At 40.6% G+C, this 13,020-nt stretch overlaps 1 protein-coding gene across 2 annotated transcripts in view; it reads left to right on the top strand.

The window, feature by feature from the left end:
* The window catches only part of LOC106080750 (uncharacterized), a 98,549-nt gene extending 85,858 nt beyond the window's left edge, over positions 1-12,691 (top strand). The window contains exons 4-5 of one of the 2 annotated variants that reach the window (XM_059370117.1): positions 5,863-5,985; positions 12,540-12,691. In XM_059370117.1, the coding sequence (XP_059226100.1) occupies positions 5,863-5,985; positions 12,540-12,593 (177 nt within the window). In that variant the 3' untranslated portion in view covers positions 12,594-12,691. The remainder of the gene's footprint in view (positions 1-5,862; positions 5,986-12,539) is intronic. The other variant, XM_013242274.2, reaches the window with a different exon arrangement.
* The last annotated feature ends 329 nt before the right edge of the window (positions 12,692-13,020 follow it).

Genomic DNA, 13,020 nt, shown 5'->3' with positions numbered 1-13,020 from the left:
GTCTTGACTTCTTGAGCCTCTAGAGTGCGCAATTCTTATCGGATTGAAATGAAATTTTGCACGACGTGTTTTGTTGTTATATCCAACAACTGTGCCAAGTATGGTTGAAATCGGTCCATAACCTGATATAGCTGCCATATAAACCGATCTGGGGTCTTGACTTCTTGAGCCTCTAGAGGGCGCAATTCTTATCCGATTAGAATGGAATTTCGCACGACGTGTTTTGTTATGATACCCAACAACTGTGTATGGTTTAAATCGGTCCATAACCTGATATAGCTGTCATATAAACCGATCTTGGGTCTTGAATTTTTGAGCCTCTAGAGGGCATAATTCTTATCCGATTGGAATGAAATTTTTGCACGACGTGTTTTGTTATGATATCCAACAACTGTGCCAAGTATGGTTCAAATCGGTTCATAACCTGATATAGCTGTCATATAAACAGATCTGGGTATTTGACTTCTTGAGCTTCTAGAGGGCGCAATTCCTATCCGATTTGGCTAAAATTTTGCATGACGTATTTTATTTTTACTTTCAACAACTGTGTCAAATAAGGTTCAAATCGGTTCATAACCTGATATAGCTGCCATATAAACCGATCTGGGATCTTGACTTCTTGACCCCTAGAGGTCGCAATTATTATCCGATATGCCTGAAATTTTGTACGATGGATCCTCTCATGACCATCAACATACGTGTTTATTATGGTCTGAATCGGTCTATAGCCCGATACAGATCCCATATAAATCGTTCTCTCTATTTTACTTCGTGAGCCCCCAATGGGCGCAATTCTTATACGAATTGGCTGAAATTTTACACAGGTCTCCAACATATAATTTAATTGTGGTCCGAACCGGACCATGTCTTGATATCGTTTTAATAGCAGAGCAACTCTTTTCTTATATCCTTTTTTGCCTAAGAAGAGATGCCGGGAAAAGAACTCGACAAATGCGATCCATGGTGGAGGGTATATAAGATTCGGCCCGGCCGAACTTAGCACGCTTTTACTTGTTTTAAACTATCAATGGTGGTAGTTGTTTAAAGTTCGACCAGAACAAACTTCATGGGGTTTAATTTTTTTTAATTAAAAAAAAACCTCTCACTTTAATTAAACTAGAACATTTTGTTCATATAATTTTTCTATCAAAATTCTTAAATTATATATGATAATATTTTGAAAGCCATACAACATTTGTTTTGCTATGCAAACCTTTCAACACATATGTGACACATTTTATTTAATTTCGTTAACCACATAGTATAAATAGTGTTATTTTTCCAAATGCAGTTAGGCTTCAGTTGGTCTTTATAAATTTGCTACTGCAGATATATATATATACCGCAAAAATGGCATATTAGATCTAACATAAGGGTGGAACTATAAGATATAAAGAACAATGAGTAAAATGCAAATTTGGGACAAACTTCTCACAAATCCATCTGTCCTGTCCGATACAATTTTAGGCTCAGTGATAAGGGACCTTCTTTTTATAGCCGAGTCCGAACGGCGTACCGCAGAGATTTTATGCTATTGGGTTGCCCAAAAAGTAATTGCGGATTTTTTCATATAGTCAGCGTTGACAAATTTTTTCACAGCTTGTGACTCGGTAATTGCATTCTTTCTTCTGTCAGTTATCAGCTGTTACTTTTAGCTTGCTTTTAGCTAGCTGTTACTATCAGGAGGGTCAATACAACTCACTGCTTCAAATTTCAGTGAAATCGGATAATAAATGCACCAGGTATGGCCTTAACCCATTATAGCCTAACCCTCGATTCGCATGTCCAAATTTGAGTACATACCCAATAAATACCTACGCATTGGGAATTTGCCCCGTATAATCCCATATCCAGTCATGAAACGATTTGCGCTATACTTGGCTTGGATGTTGGAGGCCATAGTAGAGGCTATTGTGGAAAATTTCAATCAATTCGGATAAGAATTCCCCATTATAGGGGCTCAAGAAGCCAAATCGGGAGATTGGTTTATATGGGAGCTATATCAGGTTTTGGACCCATTCGGACCATACTAGGCACGTATGGTAGAGGTCATAGAAAAAGTCTCTGGGCAAAATCTTAATTAAATTAATGTTTAATTTTGATAAAATTTAGATAAAATTAGATAAAAATCAGGAGAAGTGGCTGTGCCATGATATGACCCATTTACAATCCCATCTGACCTACACTAATAGGAAGTATTTGTAAAAATTTTCAAGCGCCTAGCATTACTGCTTCGAAAGTTTGCATGCTATCCACAGACGGACGGACGGATGGACCAACGGCGATCTTGGTCTTGGCCAATATTTCAATGTGTTACAAACGGAATGACACCCGTCCTATGGTGGTGGGTATAAAAACACAATCGCAGTGCTTAAACTTTACTTCACTTTATTTGGCTGCGACAGAATATTTGTTCCATTAGTCGGGAATGCTTTCCTCTAGCCAGATCGCGCAGACCACCTGATGCATACGCCTTATCAGTGTGTCACCTATGGTCTTAAATAGTTCAGCGGGAAACCCATAGGCTCCTGCTGCCTTGTTGTTCTTTAGTCGTGTCACTGTTACTTGGACCTCATACTGACTAGGAGATAAACATTCTATACCATCATCCGGAATTGGTTCTGCGGTGTCCTCTTCGCCGCCCTTGTCGGGCACTAGCAGCTGAAAAAATTGCCTTCTGTACATCTCAATTCATTCTCACACTCACGTCTTTTCATTTCCTTTTTCTGTCTGAGGAATGGACGTTTGTCCTTCCTTCCAATACCTCTCCTTCATTTGGCGCATTGCTATTGATTGCTGGGTTGCTCTATATGCCGTATTCTTGACTTTAGTAGCATTTCGACACTCTTGGTCGTACTATGGGTTTCTAAGGGGGAGGCTTCTGGTATCCAGGTACGGATTTCCATGGAGTGGGTAATGGATTGACACTGCGCAGTTGGGTCAGTCGGGTGGAGTATACCCTTGCCATCTGATGTGTTTGCAGCTTTTCAATGTCCAGTTTTTGTGCAGTGGCAGACTCTTCATACTCAAATGGGTTAAGTCAAATCGGAAGAACGGTTTATATGGGAGCTTGGCGGAGTTGGTGGAAGTCATAACAAAACACTATGTGCAAAATTGTAGCTAAATTGGACACAAATTGCGAGTATTAAGGGCTCAAGAAGTAAAATCGGGAGATCGGTTTATATGGGAGCTATATCAGGTTATAGACCGATTTGGACTGTACTTGGCACAGTTGTTGGAAGTTATAAGAGAACACTATGTGCAGAATTTCAACGAAATCGGACGAAATTTGTGGCTTCCAGAGGCTCAAGAAATCGAATCGGGAGATCGGTTTATATGGGAGCTATATCAAGTTATAGACCGATTTGAACCGTATTTGACACAGTTGTTGGAGGTCATAACAGAACATTACATGGAAAACTTCAGCCAAATCGGACGAAATTTGTGGCAACCAGGGGCTCAGAAGTCATATCGAGAGATCGGTTTACATGGGAGCTATATCAAGTTATAGACCGATTTGAATACCACATACAAAATTTCAGCCAAATGGTATGGAAATTGCGGCTTCCAGTGGCTTCAGAAGTCAAATCGGAAGATTGGTTTATATGGGAGCTATATCAGGTTCTTGACCGTTTCGGACCGTACTTAACTCAGTTGTTGTAAGTCATAACAGAAAACTATGTGCAAAATTTCATCCAAATCTTACAAAAATTGCGGTTTCCATGGGCTCAAGATGTCAAATCGGGAGATCGGCTTATATGGGAGCTATATCCAAATCCGTTATGGCCCATTTACAAAATTGCAAACGGCTACCTTTACGCGACCGATATCGTGAATCACTTCCATATTCGATTTAGCCATAGCCGTCATATTTTTTCGGTCGTTCTGCCCGTACGTCCGTCTGTATTTCCGTCTACTTGTCCATCTGTCTATCCATCGGTCCGTACATCAGTCTGTCTCTGTATCCGTTTACCTTCTTATCAGTCTGTTTGTCTGTTAGTCTTCTTGACTATCAGTCTGTCTATTTGTCTGTCCGTATATTTATTCGTCTGCCCGTCTGTATGTTCACTAGTCTGTTTGTCTGTTAGTCTTCTTGACTATCAGTCTGACTATTTGTCTGTCCATATATTTATTCGTCTGCCCGACTTTATGTTCACCTACCAGTATGTCCGTCCGTCTGTTCATATGTCAGCCCGTGTATTTGTGTATTTTCATTTGCCTGTCTGCCTGTTTTTGCCTGTCCTTCGGTCTGTTAGTCCCTCTTACCAGCCTGCATGTCCGTCCTTCTATGTATTTTTGTATAGCTCGCAATGTTGTTCAGATTAATTTGAAATTTGACAATGGTGACATTTTGACCTAAAGACGAAGCCCAATAAAATAAGTATAAATCTGTTTAGATCTAAATATAGCCTCCATAAATATGTTAGATCAATTTTTACTTATACTGCAATTATGTAAAAATTTATTAGCCCAGACTTTATTCAACGTTCAGGATTAAAAATATTCTCCCACCACCCTAATATACCTGATTTTGGCATTAGTAAATGAAATAAAAATGTTTATTTCACTACGCATGGTTTTACACACTCGACAACATTTATTTGGTTTTGACGTAAATGTAGCTTTTTAGAGAAAAAAACCCACACACACCCACACACACAAACATTTCCATTAAAATTCTGCACATACACTCACACTCATATCAACAAGTTACACAAGTATGAACATGCAGACATATGACATAGAAGTATATCCCCTGCTGGTACCTACTGCATCCATAGATTTAAACCATCCAAGGATGTGTATTTCCACAAATGTACTCACCCGACAACGCACGCACACATGAACGGCACACAGGATTATAATACCCCACACAATTTTCATATTTATGGTAACTGCATGAAAAACAAAATATTTAGAGCAAAAAAACCATAATTGTGGCTTGTTTTTAGTAGATTATGCAGAGTGTCTGTGACATTTTTCACATTTACAGAAAAATGTGGTTTTGACAACATTGCCACCAAACAAAATAACCAATAGCACACACACACACTGAGACGTATATATTTATATACCCAAACACATACAAATGCTTAAAATTCTAAATGCCAGGGACTACTAGCCAAAAAAAATTTAAAATGATAAATAAAACAAATAAAGGGTGATTTTTTTGAGGTTAGGATTTTCATGCATTAGTATTTGACAGATCACGTGGGATTTCAGACATGGTGTCAAAGAGAAAGATGCTCAGTATGCTTTGCCATTTCATCATGAATAGACTTACTAACGAGCAACGCTTGCAAATCATTGAATTTTATTACCAAAATCAGTGTTCGGTTCGAAATGTGTTCAAATTTTGACAAATTTTGTTCAGCGATGAGGCTCATTTCTGGTTGAATGGCTACGTAAATAAGCAAAATTGCCGCATTTGGAGTGAAGAGCAACCAGAAGCCGTTCAAGAACTGCCCATGCATCCCGAAAAATGCACTGTTTGGTGTGGTTTGTACGCTGGTGGAATCATTGGACCGTATTTTTTCAAAGATGCTGTTGGACGCAACGTTACGGTGAATGAACACATTTCGAACCGAACACTGATTTTGGTAATAAAATTCAATGATTTGCAAGCGTTGCTCGTTAGTAAGTCTATTCATGATGAAATGTCAAAGCATACTGAGCATCTTTCTCTTTGACACCATGTCAGAAATCCCACGTGATCTGTCAAATACTAATGCATGAAAATCCTAACCTCAAAAAAATCACCCTTTATAACAGAATCAATAATTGTTTTTTTTTATAATTTAAAAGCTGTAAAGCGACTCACAATTAACTTGATTTCCTGTTCTTGGTTTTCTCTTTTCACAGCACATCCGTAAATCAGTGGAAAAACGTCAATTAATAGCTCCCGGATCTTTGGATGCAGAGGGACATGAAACCAGTGCAAATGTTAGAGATTCAAGTGGCAGAACAGTTTTTTCAGCTTTACAGGTTAGTTCAAATCGACCACTTAGCTTCCATGGCATACACATGTCATTTGTGTGCATTTGCCATGAAAGCTAAATAGTCTTATAGGGAAAAAAGCGATCACTACAAAGAAAATACATGCGGTGGAAAAGAAAAGCTAGTGTGAAAAGTGTGAGGTTGTTGATAGTGTCGTGCTTACATCGTAGACAGGTTTTCGCGGTATATTCGATATAAGTACGACCTACCAATGTATGGACCTTGAAGCCTCCACACCTAATATGGCCGATGTGTTATTCTATCCAAATGACGAAACGCATCCCAAAGTGCCCATCACTGATCTAAATCACAATCACCGCGTTGCTTCAGTAAGGGCCTCATCATTAACAGGTAGAAACCAAAATCCCAGGGGGTACTGACACGGCAGTACCAGATTAAAGTCAGCTTCCACACCTAATATGACCGATGAGTTATTCTAACCAAATGACGAAACGCGTCGCAAAGTGGTTGGTCTGCCCATCACTCATCTAAATCACTCCCACCACGTTGCTTCACTAAGGGCCTCATCATTGATAGGTAGAAACCAAAATCCACGTGGCTACTGACACGGCATTACCAGATTAAATGCACCGTCAAATTTGTAAAAGTAGAAATAGCCCTAAACCGATATAGTATAAGCCAGCATACAGAGTACACCTATGCTCAAAATAACATGGATCACGAAGCCATACAAAACACAAGCAAGACAAAGCACTCCCACCAGGCTCAAAATACAAATCGGTTCCCATAGGGATTCAACAATAAAAGCGGCCACCCTCACGGATGAGCAATGGAAAACAACGAAGTACAAAACAGCGCAACATCAACATGGACAAAGCAGGTGGTTAGCCACATATCATGTACCGTCCAAAATTGCTATGTCGCGCAGGCGCAGCAATACCTCGTCTTGAATTTTTAACGTGTTTTCAAGCCTTCACTTAATCTCATCCATCTGTTACCAAATACTTACCGTGGAAAGGTGACCGATTTGTAACCGTCATATAGACCTCAGAGGCCCTACAGAAATCCCACGTCGCCTGGCTAATACCCATCGCGGCTCAATCTATAATGTCTGCATAGTACGGGCATTCTGTCAGTACATACCACCAGACCTCAGGTCTCCAACAGTCGGACAAATCTGATTTTTTCCACATTGAAGGAGCCATGTCCCGTCAATATGAAACCCGGACTTCCGAAAATTGCGCTTGAGGTGCACACCGCCCTTAAGGCCCAAACCCAAGTCAGGGTTTTCCCGTAGTAACGTAGCGTCACCAACAAATTCGTAAGTCACCCGATCATCGTTACTGTTCGTACATCTGGTATTCCACCTTTCATCTATACGCTCCAAAAAAAACGTTTTGAACCATAAACTCCCGTCTGGCAGTTTAGAAGCAGTGAGTTAGTCCTCGCTCACTAATGGAATTCCCTTTCTTACTCTGTACAAGAAAGCCATATAACTCGGGAGCAAATCAAGCTGAGGCACGCCAACACAAAACCTGTAGCGCATCTGTCGAAACAGTCCTACACATAGGCAAGCAAGTCAGCACAGCCAACCTCTGTCAAGAGAGGATCTTCTTCCTTTTAAGGACTGTCACAGCAATTCTATGCAACGCAGGTGCTCCAAAAGTTGTGTAAGCAACAAATAGTCCACTATATAAGGATCAAACAGCATGAAGACTAAGACCCCAGTCATAATTGGGAACACCCTTGACCATTGCGGCTACACCAGTCATATTTTCCTTCAGCGGATTATAATAGACCAGGGAAACCTTTCTCTCTGAAACAGTTTACTACTAAATTTCCCATGAGCATTCCATTAAGGATCAGAGGATACTTCAATGAGTGCAGTCCGATCAAAGATTTTAAGCTCTACGACTAGGGGCCTCCCTTTTTTGCCGAGTCCGAACGGCGTACCGCATAACGATTCCTCACAAATTTTCAGTGGGAATACCCACCACTGAATATTTTTGGGATGTTCACGCCGGGCGTTCGGCATCATAGACCTTTTTTATGCCGAGTCCAAATGGCGTACCGCATAGCAATACCACTTGGTAGAGAAGTTTTAACATGGCAAGATACCTCACAAATTTTCAGTGGGAATAAACACCACTGAAAGTTTTTGTGAAGTTCACAGTGGGCGTTCGATGTCACAGACGTTTTTTATGACGAGTCCGAACGGCGTACCGCATAGCGACACCATTTGGTAAAGGATACCTCACAAATGTAGGCAGCACTAGTAAGAGGATAATCACCGCTGACAATTGTTTCTGATTTTCCCGCCAGGATTCAAACCCAGGCGTTCGGCGTCATAGGCGAAAATGTTTACCTCTGCGCCACGGTGGGCTCCTCCGAAACAGTCACTCCCTCATATTTTACAAGCGCTACATTTCTGTTACTAGATTCGCCAGATCGAATCATGGGTAAACGATGCCGCAACGAAGGTGCCCTTGAGCAACATTGTGACGGCTTTGTCCTGCGCGACATCAACAACAACACGATAGCTCCGTTAACCCGTGTATTCAGCGCATATCAGGAATCTTCTTCAACAAGGATAAACAGGTTATCCACATATGCACTGATTCTAAAGGACTCAGCGAGACATCTCAACACTCAACAGAGAATCCATTATAAGATTCCAAATATATATGGGGCACAGATAGACCCCTCAGGGCAATCCTGCTCAATGTCCTTCCAAACCGTATCGATAGCACCAAACACGCTAGTTCTTATATCATGGAAGTAACTACACCAAAAAGAATGTTCCAGACAACCTATGTCGCCTAACCTCGTGAGTACACTACGCCATGAATCCAATCAAACTCGCCTTTGAAGTCGAAAAATATGCCCTATACACCTGCAAAAGAATCATTGGCAAAGTTGGGGCATTTAAGCCGAGTGTTATGCACTGACTGTATACTGCACGTCCCTTGCCTTATGCTGGACTCCGTTGTTTCCAACGGTACCGGCAAAAATCCCACTCTGTGTCACCTCGAGGATTAATTCCACCTCGGAACCACATTCCCATTATTTCGAGGGGACCCCCCATCTGGTGTTTATACCTATCATCTTCGTTGTATTTAAGTCCAGACCTCGGCATTCATACTCTACACCGCTGTGTCCAAAACCAATCTTCTTATTGCGCAGTGCTTGTTTGGCGTATCTCGTCACAGCCTTTCAGTTATTCTCGCTCTCCAGCGTCCTCTTGACTAATTTCCCCTTTGAAAAGTCCTCATTCGCTGTTTCCAGTTCCCTGAGTCTTTCGACCCATCGCTCTCACTAAAAAAAAAATGTGTTTTCTACATCGTCTGCAACTTTTAGCCCCTCCTAAATGCACTTGCACCAAAAGAGCATTTGCCCATTCCATGAATATTTGCGGAAGTAACCATGGCATATCAACATCTGTGTAACTTAATAAGTGGTTCCTAACTCCCCACATCAGTACGACGGGCATTAGTTGTGGCGTCCATCTGGTCAAACTCTTATTCTTCTACATTTGTGCCAACTCTGGTTAATGTTCCCTCGTATGACCCGTATAGGATCCGTTTGAATCTCACTCTGTCCCCTCTGGAAGTTGCACTTCGTGGTGTAGAACCTGGCGCTCTTTATGGCCAGTAGTTCTATTGGAACAATTCCGACTGTCCCAAGGTCTGCGGGCTCCGCCACAGTCTGGTAGAACGATAAGACCCTAAGAGCTGCCGTCATCTGTACCGAGAGCAAGGATATCGCTCGGCATACTATCTGCAGTGTCTGGCCACATATATCGCTCCCATAGCAGAGGATGCTATCCGATCTAGTCATGTCCGTCCGACCGTCTGTCTGTCCAAATCAAGATAGCGATCGAACGCGTAAAGCTGGCTGCTTGAAATTTTGCACATATACTTACTATTAATGTAGGTCGCAGGGCATTGCAAATGGGCCATATCGGTTCAGATTAAGATATAGCTCCCATATAAACTGATCTCCCGATTTGACTTCTTGAGACCCTGGAAGCCGCAATTCTCGTACAATTTGGCTGAAATTGACCATGTAGTGTATTGTTATGACTTCCAACAACTGTGCCAAGTACGATCCAATTCGGTCTATAACCTGATATAGCTCCCATATAAACCGATATCTGATCAAAAGTGGGCTATATCGGACTATATATTGATATAGCCCCCAATAGACCGATCTGGCGAGTTAAGGACTAAGTCCCATAAAAGATACATTTATTATCCTATTTTGCTGAAATTTGAGACAGTGAGTTGTTAGGCCACTCGATATCCTTCTTCAGTTTGGCCCAGATCGGTCCAGATTTAGATATAGCTGCCATATAGACCGATCTCCCGTTTTAGGGTCTTGCGGCCATAAAAGGTGCATTTATTACCCGACTTCGCAAAATTTTGGCACAAGAACCTATGTTAGGCTTTCTAGAATTCGTTTCCTATATGGTTCAGATCGGTCTATATTTGGATATAGCTGTCATATGTACCGATCTACGGATTAAAGATCTTGCGCCCATAAAAAGCGCACTTATTAGCCGATTTCGCTGAAATTTGGCATAGTGACCTATGTTAGGCTTTTCGACATATGTACCCTTTATGGTTCAGATCGGTCTATGTTTCGATATAGTCGCCATATTGACCAATATTTTGTGTTAACAACTTGAACAATGATTGTATTTATAAGACCACTCGACGTCGTGCCGAGTTTGGTCCAAATCAGACCATTTTAAATAAAGGTGCAATGGGTTCATAAATGATGCCTTTTTTGTCGGATTATGACGAAAGCTGGTTAACATATACACCCCAAGTGGTGGGTATCCAAAGTTCGGCCCGGTCGAACTTAATGCCTTTTTACTTGTTTTCTATTTACGGACACTATCCTTGTTACAAAGTCCCATATCCCAGGCAGTGTTGGTTATACATAGCCTAAAGCGTTGTTTGATAAAAAGTGCTGTACTTCTACACCTCATAGGAGTCAATAGGAACTCGAAATATGAAAGGTAGGTGCATTGACTTCAATAGGAATGGTAACAGACTATATGACCCTGTGAGCATGTTATCTTCTTCTTATATATAAAATTGAATTTGTGTTTGTCGGTTTGTTTGTTTGTTTGTTCCGTATACGCTCAAAAGCGACTGAACCGATTACCTTGAAATTTTAATAGACTATATAATTTTTTGAAATCGGAAGGGGGGCGGACCCTCCCCCTTACCCCAAAAGTACTACCCAAAAATAAAAGCGGACCGGTCGGGACAATATGGGACTCAAATGAAAGGTATTCAGAAGTAGAGTACGAGTTTCATATTAAAAATTAGGTCCAAGTAACTGGGGGGCCGCCCAAACCCCAAAACCCTCTAAAATAGGTTTTTTGAACGATCATGACAATGTGGGACTCAAATGAAAGGTATTCTGGAGTAGATTGCGAATATGGTCAGGAAGGAAAAATACGCTTTATAGTTTGTTGATTTCGGAAGGAGGCGGACCCTCTCCCGTTATGCAAGAACACAACCTAAAATCAAAAGTAGACCGATCAGGACAATATGGGTATCAAATGAAAGGTATTGGAAAACAAAATACGTATATGGTATTAAAATTTGGGTCTAAGTACCCATCGGCCCGTCCCAAACAGACATATTGGACGTTCATGTCAATATGGGCCTCAAATGAAAGGTGTTCGGGAGTAGATTACGAATCTGGCATATAAAATCAGATCGATGTATAGGAGGTCACCCTACCATCCAAAAACGCTTTTAATTGGCATATGACCCATCATGACTATATGGGACTCGGTTTGGCTGAACCGATTTTCTTAAAATTTTCACAGATTGTGTAAGTTTGTCGGGAAGGAAACATAGGCTATATAATTTTAAGATATCGGATGGGAGCGGTACCTCCCCCTTAACCCAACAACGACACCCAAAACCAAAGGTGGTCCGATAGGCACAAGATGGGTTTCAAATGAAAGCCATTGGAGACTAGAAATCGAATATCGTATTAAAATTTGGATGCAAGTACCCAGCGGGCATCCCCAATCCAAAAACTCCTCTAAACAGATATATTCGACGTGAAACAGATATATTCAAATAAAAAGTATTCGACAGTGGATTGCAAATATGGCATACAAAATTAGGTCCAAGTAATAGGAGGTCGCCCCAACCCCAAGTATCCCCAAATGGGTATATTAGCCGATCATGTCTATATGGGACACCAAATGAAAGGTATTTCAGAGTAGATTACGAATATGACATTAAAATTGGTGTTCAAGTCTAGGAGGCGCTTTTTCTCTCAAAAATAAATCAAACAGATTGATTGACCCATTATGGCAATATAGGACTCAAATTAAGGGTGTTTGAGAGTAGAAAACGGATTTTATATCCAATTTTGGAGCCAAGTGTTTGGGGGTACACCCTAAAGGATCTCCTAAACTGAACTTCAGTTCCGATTATGGCAATATGGAACTCAAATCAACGGTATTTGGTATTCAATATTTAAATTTCAAATTTCTTCAAGCTCTCATGGCCTTCTCTAATCTACTTTTCCTTATTTATCTTCCACAGATTCCTATTGGCATTTTGCAGTCCCTACAACAATCCTTGGGCGGCCTTCCTTAATCTGGGTCTGCATTTGGCGTTTACAGAAAACCATCAACGAATTATTGCAATAACATTGTAATACAATTCCATATTCTATTAAAATAAGTCTATATATACGAGTATATATTTTTATAAGCGAACCGTTTTAGACATTAGGCCCATATTGCACTCACACATACATACATATATATCTTGTGGAGAATTGTAATATTTAACATTTTTAGCAATAAGCAAAAAATTATCATGAGAACAATTAAGCGAACAAATGAAAAAAATTAACACTTCCCAATTATATTTCGGTGCATAAGAGTATTACAACAAAAATAAAATTAAATAAATGAAACAAAAAAAATTGTTTTGATGTTTAATTGCATGGTTGGAATGGGAAACGTTTTGCTTTACTCACATTGCCAGCACTACGTATCCGTATCCGGTTTATGGTAAA

Source organism: Stomoxys calcitrans, chromosome 5 (assembly GCF_963082655.1).
Source record: "Stomoxys calcitrans chromosome 5, idStoCalc2.1, whole genome shotgun sequence".
NCBI lineage: Eukaryota > Metazoa > Arthropoda > Insecta > Diptera > Muscidae > Stomoxys > Stomoxys calcitrans.
The sequence above is the reverse complement of the archived record's forward strand: the minus strand, read 5'-3'. Positions and strand labels throughout refer to the sequence as shown.